Here is a 16,031-nt window from a genome sequence, read left to right as displayed (position 1 = left end):
ATGTTCCAGGATTCCTGGGTTTTACTCCTTCCTAACTTTTGTGGGGTTTTGTTTGTGTATTTCCCTTGGGATTCAATACAGAAATCCTGCCAAATATATTTGGCAACCATTGTCCTTGACATGAACTGTTCTTTCACATTTTATCTAAAACTAATCAGAAAACCTATTATATTCCCTGACCCATGGTTAGAAGAAACTGAGCAGCTGCAGGAACAGATAATATAAAACTGAATTTTCCCAGCTGTTTATTTCAAATCTTGGCAGAGGCTGTCAGGATGTGTCCAGAGTCAGCTTATCCTGTTAATCAGTATCAAAATAATCTAAAGTGTAAAAGGGTTTCATCAAAATAAAAATTCTATCAACTTTTTTCTGGTAAATACATGTGACTGCCTATACAACAATAGAAAGCTAGATAATAAATTAATGATGTATTCTATTCAATTCAACTCAAAGTATTATTCTCTAGCCTCAGGCTGCATGCTACATGGACACTAAAATATACACAGTGTATGAAGTAAAATTATCTCAATATTAATTGTTAACAGGACTAACTTTAGTGGATAAATGGTTGTTTAGTTAGATGCCAGGCTACTGATAATCTGGACCTCTACTTCAAGGTCACTAACATTGCTCATCTGCAGGCTACATGGGCTACAGAATGAACTTGGATCCCCTCCTCACACCATATACCAAAATTAACTCCAAGTGGATCAATGACCTCAATGTACAAATTAAAACTACAAAAGCCTCAAAAGAAAATATAGGTTTAAATCTTTGTGATCTTCGATTTGACATCGATTTCTTAGATAGACATCAAAAATACAAGCAACCAAAGGGGCAAAATAAATAAATACTGGACTTCATCAAAATGAAAAACTTTTGCATCACAGGATACCATTAGGAAAGTGAAAATACTACCCACAGAATGGGAAAAATATTTTCATGTCATAACTCTGATAAGGGTATAATATTAAGAATATATAAAGAACTTATATTACTCAGTACTAAAAAAAAATCCAATTAAAAATACACAAACAATTTAAATAGACATTTCTCCAAATGAGATATACAAATGGTCAATAAACACATGAAAAGACTCTCAACAACATTAGTTATCAGGGAAATGCAAATCCAAGCTACAGTGAGATATCACTTTATCCACACGAGGATGGGTATAATTAAAAAGACAGACAGTAACAAGTGTTGATAAGAATATGGAAAAATGGGAACATTCATACTTTGCTAGTGAAAATGTAAAATGGTGCAGCTGCTTTGAAAAAGTTTGGCAGTTCCTCTAAAAGTTAAACATAGAATTACCATGTGGTCTAGCGATTATATTCCTAAGTATATTCTGAAGAGAAATAAAAGCACATGTACACAAAGACTTGTACATGAATGTTCTACAGTATCATTATTCATAATCGCCAAAAGGGGAAACAATCCAAAAGTCCATCAACAGATGAATGGATAAACAAAATGTGGTCTATCCATACAATGGAGTATTATTCAGCCATAAAAAGGAGTTAAATTCTGATACATACAACATGGAAGATTTTTTTAATTAAAAAATGAAAATAGTTTCATTCTTACTATATCTTTCTTTTCTTATTTTAATTCCTCTGTCACTCTGCAAAAATGGAAGAATCCTGAAAACATGCTAAGCAAAAGATGCCAGACACAAAAGGCCACATATTTTATCCCTTCATTTACATGAAATATTCAGAATAGGCAGAAGAACCACAGTGACGGAAAGTAGGTTAATGGCTGCCAAGGGCTGGGGAAAGGAAGAAAATTAGAAGTGACTGTTTAATGATTACAGGGTTTCTTTTTGAGGTGATGAAAATATTCTGGAATTAAATAAAGATGATAGTTGCACACTTTACGGATTCACTAAAAACCACTGAATTGTACATGTTAAAATGGTGAATTTTATGATATGTAAATTATATATCAATGAAAAAGTGGAGATTTAGGAAAGGAAAAAAATCTCCACACTGAAAATACGTGATTTTTACAGTATGTAAATCATACCTCCAAGGAATGAAAAAATGATAAGGAAATATTCTGAACTTTATACTATTAAATTCAACAGCTCAGATGGAATTTCTTTTCTTTTTTTGAGACACAGCCTTGCTTTGTTGCTCAGGCTGGAGTGCAGTAGCACGATCCACAGTTTATAGCAGCCTTGAACTCTTGAGCTCAATTGATCCTCCTGCCTCAGCCTTCCAAGTAGCTGGGACTATAGGCATATGCTACCACACTTGGCTATTTAAAAAAAAAAAATTGTAGAAATGAAGTCTTGTTATGTTGCCCAGGCTGATCTCAAACTCCTGGTCTAAAGCAATCCTCCTCCCTCCTCCCAAAGTGTTGGGGTTACAGGTGTGGGCCACCATGCCCAGTCTCAAATGGAATTTCTTAAAAGAAATTATTAAAATTTATCCTAAAAGAAATAGAAAATTCAAATAGCTCTTTACCTATTAAAAATAGAATTCATAATTAAAACCCTTAAAAAAACCAAACCAAAACAAAACAAAAAACACTGGGATAAGATGATTTCCCTGGTGAATATAGTTAAACATTTAAAAAAGAAATGATACCAATTCTACACAAACTCTTTCATAAAATAGAAGAGTGAACATGTCTCAACTCATTTTATAAGAATCGTCTTACTCTTTGGTATGATTTGGCTGTGTCCCCACCTAAATCTCATCATGAATTGTAGCTCCCACAATCCCCATGTTGCGTGAGAGAGACCGGGTGGGAGGTAATTGAATCATGCCAGTGAGTTTTTCCCATGCTGTTCACGTGATAGTGAATAAGTCTCAAGAGATCTGATGGTTTTATAAAGGGCAGTTCCCTTGTACAATGCTCTTTTGTCTGCCACCATGCCATATAAGATGTGCCTTTGCTCCTGCTTTGCCTTCCACCATGTTTGTGAGGCCTCCCCAGCTATATGGAAATGTGAGTCCATTAAATGTCTTTCATTTATAAATTACCCAGTTTCGGGTATGTTCTTATAGCAGCATTAGAACGGATTAATACCACTCTTACACCAAAACCAGACAATGACATTATAAGGAAATCACAGTCAAATATCCATCATGAACACAGATGCAAAAACTAAAAAACCACCATCACCACCACCAAAACTCTTATTTTCTCACAGTTCTGGAGGCTGGAAATCCAACATCAGGGTGCCAGTGTGGTCAGCTTCTAGTGAGAGCCCTCTTCCCAGCTGGTAGATGGTTGCCTTCTTGCTGTATGTTCACATGGCTTTTCCTCAGTGCATGAGTGTGGAGAGAGAACTTTCTCTCTTCTTATGAGGCCACCAATCCTATCAGATTAGGACTCCATCCTTATGATCTCATTTAACCTTGTTTACCTCCTAAAAGCCCTATCTCCAAATATAGTCACATCAAGAGTTAGGACTTCAACATATGAATCTGGGGTGGGGGAAGGTGGAGACAATTCAGTCCATAGCGAAAATACTACCAATATAACATGTCACAACCAGGTGGATTTTTTCCCTGGGAATATATAGCTGGTTCCTCATTAAAAAATCAATCAAGGTAATTCACCATAACAGAATAAACAAGATAAACCATATGACCATTTGAATAAATGCAGAAAAAGCATTTGACAAAATCCAACATCAAATCTTGATAAAAACTCTCACACCAAGAATAGAAGGAAACGTCCTCAATGTGACAAAGAGCATCTGTGAAAAAATTACAAGTAACTGTACTTAATGGTAAAATAATATTTTCCCTCTGAAATCAGGAACAAGACAAGGATTCTGCTATCATCAGTTCTATCTAACATTGTACTGGAGGCCCTTGCCAGTGCAGTAAGGCATGAAAAAAATAAAAATAAAAAGCATCCAGTTTGGAAAGGAAGAAGCAAACTGTCTTCATTTGCAGACAACGTTATTGTATATGTAGAAATTCTAAAAGAAGTGCAAAATGCTACTAGAGCTAAAATGCAAATTAATAAGATTAGAGTGAACAAGGTCAATATACAAAAATCAACTGAATTTCTACATTTTAGTAACAAATGATTGAAAAATGAAAACAAATAAAAATGATACAATTAACAATAGCATCAAATCCCTCAAAATACTTAGGGATACAATTAATAAAATTCTTCCAAGAAGTACTCTGTAGGCTACAAAATATCCTAGAGGGAAATTAAAGAAAATATAAAGAAACAAAGCACAGATACACACATCTATGGAACTAGAGAATCCACAAACAGATTTGCCTATATACAGTCATTTAATTTTCTACAAAGGTGCCAATGGAATTCAATAGAGAAAGAAAAGCTTTTCACACCATACCGAAAATTTAACTCAAAATGTATTATAAACCTAAATACTAATGCTAAAATGATAAAAGTTCTAGAAGAAAACAGAAGAAAGGCTTTGTGAACTTGAGGTAGGCAAAGATTTCCTAGGTCAGGGGAAAAAAAGCATGAAACATAGAAGAAAAAAAGCTAAATTGGACTTAACTACAACTATAAATTTCCACTATTTGAAAGACACCATTTGGAAAATGAAAATGCAAGTCATAGATTGGAAAAAAATATTCAAAACAGGTACATCTGAAAAGTATATATACAAAGAATCATCAAAACTCAACAATAACAAGACAAACAACCCAATTAAAAACTGGCCAAACCATTATCCTAAGTAAATTAACACAGGAATTGAAAACCAAATACCATATGTTCTCACTTATAAGTGGGAGCTAAATGATGAGAACACATGGACATAGAATCATAGACACTGGGGACTACTAGAGGAAAGAGGGAAGAGGAAGGGTAGCAAGGAGTGAAAAACCACCTATTGGGTACTATGTTCACTACCTTGGTGACAGGATCATTCATTCGTAACCCAAATTTCAGCATCACGCAACATACTCATGTAACAAACCTGCACATGTACCTCTTCAGTCTAAAATAAAAGTTGAAACTACGTTTAAAAAAAAGGACAAAAGATTTGAATAGACACTTCCAAGAAGATATAGGAGTGGCTAATTAGCACATGCAACATCTTTAGTCATCAGAGATATGCAAATTAAAAGTATAACCAGGCATGGTGGCTCAAGCCTGTGATCCCAGCACTTTGGGAGGCTGAGGTGGGTGGATCACTTGAGGCGAGGAGTTTGAGACCAGCTTGGCCAACATGGCAAAACCCCGTCTTTACTAAAAATACAAAAATTAGCTGGGCGTGGTGGCGTGTGACCGTAGGCCTAGCTACTCAGGAGGCTGAGGCAGGAGAATTGCTTGAGCTTAGGAGGCAGATGTTGAGCTGAGATTGCGTCACTGCACTCCAGCCTGTGTGATGGGATGAGCCTCCATCTCAAAAAAAAGTATAGTGAGATACCACTATGCAGTCATTAAGTACTGGCAACATCAAATGTCGTCCAGGATATATTGCAACTGGAACTCCCATGCATTGCAGGTGGAAGTATAAAATGGTACGTTCAAGAAATCTGTCTGGCAGTTTCTTTTAAAGTTAAACATGTACTTACCATATGATCCAGCAATTCCACTCCTAGATATTTAACTAAGATAAATGAAAATAGACGTTCACACAAAACAGGTGGAACACTGTTCACAGCAGGTTTATTTGTATTTGCCCCTAACTGGAAATAACCCCAAATTGTGATATAATCCCATAATGGAGCAGTAATCAGCAATAAAAAGGATAGAAATACTTTATACAACAACCTGCATGAATTTCCAAATCATGATGCCGAAGAAAAAAAGCCATAGAAGAATGCATACCGTATGATTCCACTGATGTAAAATTCTAGAACATGTGAAAGCAAATCGGTAATTTTCAGATAGCAGTTTATTGCCTGAGGCCAGGTCAGTGGGAGAGACTCATTAAAAAGTTGCAGGAGGGTTGATGTAAATGTATGTTGATTAGGGTGGTGGTTATGCAAGTGTATGCATTTGTCAAAACTCATCAAACTGCACATTTAAAACTGATGTGCTGCATTGTATGTAAACTATACCTGTGGCAGGTAAAAATTTGGCCCACATCACCTTTGCTCCTTGGTATGATGACCAAAAATACATTATGTGGCAAACTAAGACTTTGAAGATGGAATTAAGGGTGCTGATCAGCTGACCTTGAGATGGGGAGAGTATTCTGAATTATCCAGGTCAGCCCAATGTAATCACACGGGTCCTTTTTTTTTTTTTTTTTTTTTTTTTTGAGCTGGAGTGCAGTGGCCAGATCTCAGCTCACTGCAAGCTCCGCCTCCCGGGTTCCCGCCATTCTCCTGCCTCAGCCTCCGGAGTAGCTGGGACTACAGGCGCCCGCCACCTCGCCCGGCTAGTTTTTTGTATTTTTAGTAGAGACGGGGTTTCACCGTGTTAGCCAGGATGGTCTCGATCTCCTGACCTCGTGATCCGCCCGTCTCGGCCTCCCAAAGTGCTGGGATTACAGGCTTGAGCCACCGCGCCCGGCCGGACACGGGTCCTTAAAAGTAAAAGAGAGAGGCAAAAAAGGCCAGAGATATGTACGGAAAATTGAAGTCAGAGCAATTCCAAGCATGAGAGAGTGTTGATGCACCATTGCTGGTTTCCACTACATGGAATAGTTTGCTGAGGATGGGGCCTAGGAACCTAAATTTTAATAAGCTTCTCGAGTGATTCATGAACTAGTTTGAGAACTAGTGCCTTCATGAACTTCAGCTTTGGGATGAACTTTAGGAAAGTTGGGGTCCAGTTAATGTATATGAGAGATATTGCCTTTTTTTTTTTTTTTTTTTTTTTTTGAAATGGAGTCTCATTGTGTTGCCCAGGCTGGAGTGCAGTGGTGTGATCTTAGCTCACTGCAACCTCCGCCTCCCGGGTTCAAGTGATTCTCCTGCCTCAGCCTCCTAAGTAGCTGGGATTACAGGCGAGCACCACCATACCCAGCTAATTTTTTTTTTTTTTTTTTTTTTTTTTGGTAGAGATGGGGTTTCGCCATGTTGGCTAGGCTGGTGTCGAACTCCCGACCTCAGGTGATCTGCCTGCCTCGGCCTCCCAAAGTGTGGGATTACAGGCGTGAGCCACCATACCTGGCTGATTCCTTATTTATATCTCCAAGCTCCACGGATCAGAAAATACTTTTCCTGAAAAGTTATCCAGCAGAGGTCAGATCATGTTGAAAGGACAAGTGTCTGGAATGTTAATAAAAGTATATGGAGCTAGCGTAGTTGAACTGTTCACTTTTTGCATAAGAAATCTCACTGTTCATGTTTTCCCATCGGACAAAATAAAACAGACTGAGGAGTTATATATATTAATGTGTGAACAGTGCATAGCTACATGCCAATAAAGCAGCACGGTTAATGAATCAGTAGCTTTTTTTCCTGCTCAGTGAAAATAAAAATGCTTTATACCAACTAGAAAAAAAAAAAAAAATCCAAAAGCTCATTCTTCGAAAAGAGCACCACCAGCAACAAAATAGACAAATCACTGGCAAACTTATTCAAGGAGAAAAGATAAATAGCAAAGATAGAGGAATTTAGGAATAAGAAAGGGCACATAACTACAGATAATGTGGAGTAAAAGAACCATGAGTGAGTGCTACATGCAACACTGTCGCAACAATATTGAAAAAATAAATAAAGTTACTTCCTAGAAAGGTATATAATTATTAGAAGTTGAAACTTGACTTGACTGATTATCATAGAAGAGCCTGGAGGGGTGATTAAAGACATTGCAAATGTCAGTAGGACCAAACGGATTCATAAGTGAGTCTCGCTTAACTTTTAGACAATGGATAATTCTAATGTTACTTAAGCTATTCTAAGCAATATAAAAAGATGGAGTCCTCATCAATTCATTTGATAAAGCCAACAAAACTTTGTTTACTATTATTAGTAGGTTGAGCAGTGAAAATCCACTAATAATAGTAAAAAAAGAAAAAAGTTATAGATCAATCCCACATTCAAAGGCACACAGTGTCTAAAGAAATAGTAGCACATAGAACCCACTAATAATCAAATTACATGAATAGCAGATTTTACTCCAAGAATGTAAGTGTATTTAGTGTCAGGACATCTATTAACATAATTTATCAACATATCAAAGAAGACAATTCAGATGATACCAGCTACTGAAAAGTTATTTATGATAAACGTTTTGTGGCAAATGAGAATAGAAGTAACAAGCACCATTTGCAAAAACCAAAACAGCAAATGTTACTCTAAATAGCAAAATACAAAAATTATTTGAAGTAAACATAGAGTAGAAGGAATGTTCACTTTCATTGTTATTATTTAACATTTTCTCCTGTTTTCTAATAAATTCAGTAAGATAAGAAAATGAAATAACTGGCTATAAACATTGGAAATGAGCTAAAATCTGTCTCATTTAACTGATGATATGATTCAATACTCATAGAGACTTTAGGGTAAAATTACTAGAATTAATAGGCGAATTTGGTAAGGTAGCTAGATTTAAGATGAATATACAACGGCTGGGTGCAGTGGCTCAAACCTGTAATCCTAGCTGTTTGGGAGGCTGAGGTGGGCAGATTGCTTGAGCTCAGGAGTTGAAAACCAGCCTGGGTAACATGGCAAAAACCCATCTCTAAAAAATATACAAAAATTTTCCGGGCATGGTGGCCTGCTCCTGTAGTCCCAGCTACTTGAGGGGCTGAGACAGGAGAATTGCTTGAATCCAGGAGATCAAGGTTGCAGTGAGGTGAGATCACCCCACTGCACTCCAGCCTGGGTGACAAAATGAGACCCTGCCTCAAAAGAAAACGCTGAATAAACACAAACCAATAGCTTATCTACTAAGCACTCATAAATGGAAATAGGAGAAAACTATCTTATTAACAATAGCATCACACTTATAAAATACATAGAGATAAATGTAATAAGAAAAATATTTAAATTTATTATATTAATAAAATTAGGGTATGAGTTTAATGAAATTTCAGTTAGAATCACAACAGGGCTTGGATCTTTTTTTTTTTTTTTTTTTTTGAGACGGAGTCTCGCTCTGTCGCCCCGGCTGGAGTGCAGTGGCCCGGATCTCAGCTCACTGCAAGCTCCGCCTCCTGGGTTTACGCCATTCTCCTGCCTCAGCCTCCCGAGTAGCTGGGACTACAGGCGCCCGCCACCTCGCCCAGCTAGTTTTTAGTATTTTTTAGTAGAGATGGGGTTTCACCGTGTTAGCCAGGATGGTCTCGATCTCCTGACCTCGTGATCCACCCGTCTCGGCCTCCCAAAGTGCTGGGATTACAGGCTTGAGCCACCGCGCCCGGCCATCTTAACAGTTTTATGTGGAAGAATAAAGTGTCTAAGAATAGCTAACTAAGAAAGGTACAAAAAGAATAGTGAAGATTGCTTTCACCCACCAGGTATCAGAAGATATCATAGGCTCACTGTAATCAAATCACTATGGTATTGGCATAGCAAGATAATACTAGATTAGTGAAACAGCCTAATGTATCCAGAAATATATGCTAATATATATGAGAACTTTATATGATGAATGTGTTGCTTCAAATCAGTGGCAAAAGGTGCCATCATAATAGGCTATTGATCTGGATGGAAATAAAACTAGACAAATCCCTCTCTCATGCCATATGACAAAAGTAATTAGCAGATAATTGAAGCAATGCATATAAAAAGCAAAACAGTAAACATCTTGCAAGAAAATCTGGGAGACTACACGTACAATCTTGAGGTGTGGGAAACATTTTTAACCAACCTTGCCAACTCTGAAGACATGAAAGAAAAGATATTTCTGCTTATAAAAATTAAAAACTGTTTTGGTGAAAGTTATAACAAAGTCAACAGACAAACAATAGATCTTGGGGGAAACTGCAATATACATGACAAAGAGTTAATACTTGTAATAATAAAAGGGTTCTCATAATTTTTTTTTAAATGAAAGAGTCCAAAGAATAATGGGCAAAGCATATGACTAATTAAATCCCCCAAATAAATAGCCAACAAGCATTTAAAAAGATGCTCAAGTTATTAGAAATAAAAATAACACAATGAAAGTAATGATGCAATATCACTCCACACCTGTAAAATTGGCAAATTTGAAAAACAGGATAAAACTTATCACTATGTGAGTGCAGAGAGAAGGCCATTTTCATACTTCGATGGTAGAAATGTGTGAAAAGTTCTGGCTTCTTTGGAAATTAAAACTTAGAAGGAAACATTCCCTTCGTTCCATTAATATTCCTCTTGCAAATTAGTTCGACAGAAGTAAAAGCACCAGTATGCAATGATATAGGATATAGTAGCCAAAAACTGGAATAAAGTGAACATAGATACAGCCATACCATAGAATCTTATATAGCCAATAAATATAATGAATTAAGGCTATGCCAATTGACTTAGAGTTCTAGTAGGTGTTAATGAGTGAGAAATGTGTGTATAATGTCCTAATTTTATAAAATAAATAGTGTCCAAGAAAACCTTTGTCTGTGTGTATGTGTATGTGAATATATACGATCATACTGGGGTTACCTAGTTGAGGTGGGGGAGAAGGGGACTGATGTGGAAAGATGGTAGGGAGCCAAACAGAAAGAACCAAAAGGACTATGAAGTATGTACAATATGACCACATTTAATGTTTACATAGCCACTATCTATGTATTATATTTAAATCTTTATAATACACATTTAAAGAAGACAAAACAAAATATAAAATAAATGATTTCAACATTCAACTCAATAAGCAAAAATTGAACAACAAAATGAACCAAAGGAAATTAGAAGGAAGGAATGAATTAATGCAAGTAGAAGCAGAAACTGATGCAACACAAAGAAAAAAGAGATTTGATAAATCAAACCAAAAGGAAATTCTTGACAAGACCAATAAAACCAAGAAAACTCCTGGAAATATTATTTTTAAAAGAGAGAAGAGAACATACACAACATAAGGAATGAAAAAGGAAATATAACTACAGACAGAACAGCTTAACAAAAGTTACATATGAGAGACTCATATGTAACTTGATACCAATACACTATCAAATCTAGGGATAGTAGATTTCTTTCTATGAAAATATAGACCAAAATATAGACAAAAATATGCCAATATTTACTGAAGAAGAGGTAGAAAAATCTGAATCAACTGATGGCCATAGACAATATTGATAGTTATTTAGTACTCTCCCTAAATGCACCAGAAACCCCCAAACATGAAAAGCTTCTGAACTCATGGCTCATATTATCCTTACACCCAAAGTAGAAAAGATATTTAAAAAACACACATCGCATGTACACACAAGAGAACCAGACATGAAACTCGTGTGTGATATTGATTAGATTTCATTGCCTTCTCTCTATGGAAGCTTGGGCAGGTCTTTGTCCCTTCAACCTCCCTCTACTCCAGTCTCTAGATTCTGAAGGAGCAGCATGTGACAAAGAGGAGCAATGGACAAAACAGAACAAAATATCAACAAATAGGTCAGACCTATGAAAAGAACCGGCAATTAGCATTTGTACGAATAACACAGATGTGAGCACAATTTACTCAGAAATGTTTCTTTGGGGCCCAGGTAGCATCACAACCATCCTAACCCGATGTCTGCACCTTCCTCCAAGCAGACTTACACCCCCACAATCCTGGCCCCTGATCAGACCCCACAGAACATGCCTTTACCTTGTGTCCACAGGTAGCTCACCGAGATCACTTTGCATATAGTCCCATGACAGTTCCACTGCACCCAAGTAGTATCTTCTGGTGGCACTAAAGGAGAATTGCAAAAGGCACAGAAAGAAGCAGGTGGAGAGCTCTATTTGCATGACTTATTGCCACAAATGTTCAACTGAAGAAGCAAAAGGTTAATTCTTCTTTAAAATATCTTTAGCTCCCAGGAGGGGAAACAAGTAAAATTTCTGATTTAATGAAAAGTGCCAATTTCTTTGCAGAGCATTTTAAGGAACTTTACCCGCTGGATGTGCTTAGCACTAAGCAGTAACCGACAGGATTGCTTCCTTTTTATCAGTGGGAAGCAGCCACAGGAAGAACTGAAGTAGGAAAAGGGAGGCTGCTAAACTTAACCCATTCACTTCTGAGAGCAGTAGGGGCATGAGAAGTCTGCTTTAATCAGAACTCTTAAGGAAAGGAGGAGAGGGATGGATAAGTCAAAGTGAACAGAAGCTTTAATTTGTGCTCCTATTCCTAGCCTACTACAACCCTCTTCCTGATTGGCAGCAGCAAGAGAAGTTCTGGATGTTGTCGAAGATTCTAGAATTCACTTGCACTAGCAAGAGTAACCAGCAACCTGTTAGTCGCTCTGCTTCTGCACTTCCCCCTCACACTGCTGCCAGTGTGAGGAATTTATAGTTTTTAAAATTATAGTTTTACATAAAACATGAGGTTAGGCAACTATTGTTTTAAAAACTATAATTTATAGTTATAATTTAAAACTATAAAGCAAATCCTACCACTCCTCTCAGAATCCTCCAATGGCTTCTGACCTCCATCAGGGTAAAACCCTACATCTTTACCATGGCCTAAGTACTAGAGCATCCCACATGGTTGGCATGCCCTTTCTCCTGACCTCTGTAGTCTCATCTCACTCTGGTTATACTGGTCTCCTTACTCTTCCTTTAAACACCAAGCACACTCATGCCCCTGGACCTCAATACTTGCTATTTCTTTTCCCTCAGATTTCCACGTAGTTCCTCTCCCACAAGTCCTTCGCATTTCAGCTCAAATCTTGCCTGCTGAATGAGGTTTAAAACATGGAACACCACATTTATGTTGTAAGCTGTTTACCCTACCTGCATTACTGATATTTTTCTCAATAGCACTCATAACCACCTGGCATTTATTCATTTATTTATGTTGTCTTGTTTTTAACCTAACACTTTTCCAGGTTGTTTACATTTGGCCCAGGTATAGAATATATCTCTTTACACCAGAATGTAGCCATGGTGAGCTCAAACACCCTACTCAGGTTAATGTGTATTAGGGAGAGTGAGGTCTCCTGCAGGGGCCTCAAAGTGTAAGAGCTTATGAGAAGAAACTTGATCAGGGTTGCTATAAAAACGTTATCATTGAGCTCAGTTCTGCACAAACAAGAATGTGTTCAGGAGCAATTGGTATACTGTTGACTGGTTTGGAAACAGGCGGCAAGAAGCCGCTTTGATAAACACTCCTCTCCAATAGGTACAAGGATGCAGAGATGACAGCTAACACTATATGCCAGGAACTATTCTAGGTGCTTTTAAATACAGGTACTATTCTTACCTTCATTTTATGGGTGATGAAACTGAAGCACGGAGAGGTTAGGCAACTTCCCCATGGTCACACAGCTTGTGAGTGGTAGCATTCAAACCCATGTACTCTGGCTCCAGAAGTCATGCTCCTAACCACTATGCTATACTTCTATGCCTCAGAAATGAAGAAAACCCAGTTCCCAATCCTCTGGGAATAACAGTGCAATGGAGGAGACAGAAAAGTAGACAGTTACAGTACAGGGGGATAAATTCTCTGCCAGGTGCTACACAGGCTATCTGATTTAATCCTCATGACAACACGGCAATGTGGATACAGATAAAGTAACTGAGGTACAGCGAGGTTAAATGGCTTGCCTACAGCCACACAACTACCGATTTATTTTTACTCAACTCCTATGGTGCTACAAAATCCTATATTAAGCAGTATAATTGAAAAGAAAAAGAAAACAATAGCACAGTGATTATAAAGAAAATAGCTTGATTGTGTCACTCCTAAAGTGGTGGATCAGATGTCAATGTTTATTATCATTCACTAATTACATTTATGAATAATTTTTAAAAGTAAAGGAAAAGACTGGCTGTTTTAACTAACATAATAGAAACTGTTGCTGAATTTTCTGTTGAAGATATATTTTGAAGTCAGTTTTATTAAGTATAACTCACATGTAAAATTCAAAAGAAAAATTAAATACATAAATAAAATGTGTCTTCCTCCACTAAAAGAGTAGGGCACATCGCAGGAGCCGATAAATATTTGTTTAATGTTTACATGAGCAAACACGGTCACTCAGCCGTCTTTATTTTCAGCGAGTCATAGGTAAAATATTCTTCACCAGGCGAGGATTGAGTCGCAGTCGCGTCAGGAACTCGCCTCCAGGTACTTAGCGAGCGAGCCCCGACGGCCGCGGTTGGTGGAGGGGGGAAAATGGGGGAGAGTGGGGGGTAGTTTGGGGAGACTGAGGTGGGGAGTAGGGGGAGAACGAGGGAGGGAGCCTCACCCCTGGGAAGCTTTCTGCGCACGCGCATCTCGGTGCATCTGTTGGGCGGGGTTGCGGGGCCTGTGACACCGCCCGCTGAGCTCTGTGATGTAGCCGCTTGCGGAGACTGGAAGCAGCCGCGGCGCGCCCGGCCCGCCCTCTTCCGCTGCCGCCGTGGGAATGGAAACATCTGCCCCACGTGCCGGAAGCCAAGTGGTGGCGACAACTGAGCGCCACTCCGCGGCCTGCCGCGCAGATCCGCTGCGTGTGTCCTCGCGAGACAAGCTCACCGAAATGGCCGCGTCCACTCAAGGTAAGGGCGGGCGCGCGCGCGGCCGGCGCCGCGGGGAGCCGCCTTCCTGAGCTCCGGAAAGGGAAGGGCTCCGCGCCCGCCAGTCCCGACCGAGCTCCCCGGGGAGCCAAAGCGGCGCGGGGACGGGGAGGGCGCTCGGGGCTCGCCCCTGGCCCATCCGCTCCCAGGGTCCGGCCAAGGTCACGCGCGTGTCTGGGGCCTAACCATCCCGGTGTGTCGTATCCAGTGGAGCTCACCCAGCCTTCCGGCGCCGCCCCCGGCAGCTGAAGCACGGAAACATTCTGTCCCTGTTCTCGGAAGCGGTCTGGCTTCTTTGTCCCTTTGGACGTTCATCTCAAATGCCTCGTGGCGTCGTTCAGTGTACAAGGCACCTCCCCAATTGCTTTATTGTTGGTTTTGAAAAACTAGCACATATGGGATGGTACTTAAGAATAGCCTTCTGTTTAGTCGGCATAGTCAAAGATTCCGTGTAATTCGCAGTGGAGCACGTCTTTAAGTTATACTTCTTACCCTATTTTGAATGCTTAGGTTGTATTTAATTTAGTACTGACTCACAGGAACCCATTGCTAAACAGAGCCATGATCGAAAACTCAATTATATAAAAGTAAAATTACATAAAGTATGTTAAAAACAAAGGCAGTGAAAATACTAAAAACTCATCACTTTTATTGTGTACCGTGTTTTATTGTTACTTTGCTTTTGGGGTTATTTATACATCTAGTGTATCTCTGTGGAGGAGATACTATACTATGGAGCTCTACTGTGCATCTCTTCCCAACTCTGGGTTCAGTGGTGTCACAATTCAGTAATGTCACGCTCACGATGAATGAATACACAATGGAAATTGGCTACACTACAAATCAGCCCTTGCCTAAAGCCGACTGTTAAACATTTTACCAGCACACCGCTAAATTTTAGATGACTCTGGGAAGGTGGAATGTGCAATGTGATAATTATGTATTTACCTGCAGAGCAGACTTCTCTTATTGACTTTAAACATATAGGTCGATCAGGTATTTGCACCTAGGAAATTGTTGTGAGAAATTTTGAGGTTAAGATGAATTTTAATTGTTATCACAGTGATGATCACATAATACTGTGATCATTGATTTTGTGGGCTCATAAACGTAGCTAGTGGCTGACTTTTGTCTCTCATAGTGCTTAGCAGTGTTTGACCAATGACTGACCAAATATCTCGCATTTAATCCACCTTGCCCCCTACTCTCTTTTTTAGGGACTAGATCTGTCATTCAGGCTACAGCGCAGTGGCACAATCATAGCTCACTGCAGCCACAAACTCCTGGGCTCAAGCGATCCTCCCACCTCAGCCTCTAATTCCCTCTTTTGACTGGAGCCACCTGTTGATCTAAGGGGCTTGGTCAAATTACATTAAAACAAAACTGTAATGTTTTGCTGTTACATTAGAAAAATAAATTATTTAACTACTTGTGAGGCCATGGAGTACCCAGGTACTCAAACATCCATATTTTGTCTGCTAAATGGGCATCTGTGAT

General features: G+C 38.9%; 2 protein-coding genes across 3 annotated transcripts in view; one reads left to right on the top strand and one right to left on the bottom strand.

Annotated features, from left to right (window-relative positions):
• The window catches only part of F8 (coagulation factor VIII), a 196,566-nt gene extending 184,783 nt beyond the window's left edge, over window positions 1–11,783 (bottom strand). The window contains exon 1 of the mRNA XM_026451334.1: window positions 11,641–11,783. Within this exon, the coding sequence (XP_026307119.1) occupies window positions 11,641–11,783 (143 nt within the window). The remainder of the gene's footprint in view (window positions 1–11,640) is intronic.
• A 2,326-nt stretch (window positions 11,784–14,109) lies between these two features.
• The window catches only part of FUNDC2 (FUN14 domain containing 2), a 28,785-nt gene continuing 26,863 nt past the window's right edge, over window positions 14,110–16,031 (top strand). For both annotated transcript variants that reach the window (XM_023193619.1, XM_023193620.1), the window contains exon 1: window positions 14,110–14,516. In XM_023193619.1, the coding sequence (XP_023049387.1) occupies window positions 14,384–14,516 (133 nt within the window). In that variant the 5' untranslated portion in view covers window positions 14,110–14,383. The remainder of the gene's footprint in view (window positions 14,517–16,031) is intronic.

This window comes from Piliocolobus tephrosceles, chromosome 12, assembly GCF_002776525.5.
Source record: "Piliocolobus tephrosceles isolate RC106 chromosome 12, ASM277652v3, whole genome shotgun sequence".
Lineage (NCBI taxonomy): Eukaryota > Metazoa > Chordata > Mammalia > Primates > Cercopithecidae > Piliocolobus > Piliocolobus tephrosceles.
Note: the sequence above shows the minus strand (reverse complement) of the source record. Positions and strands in the feature narration are given on the sequence as shown.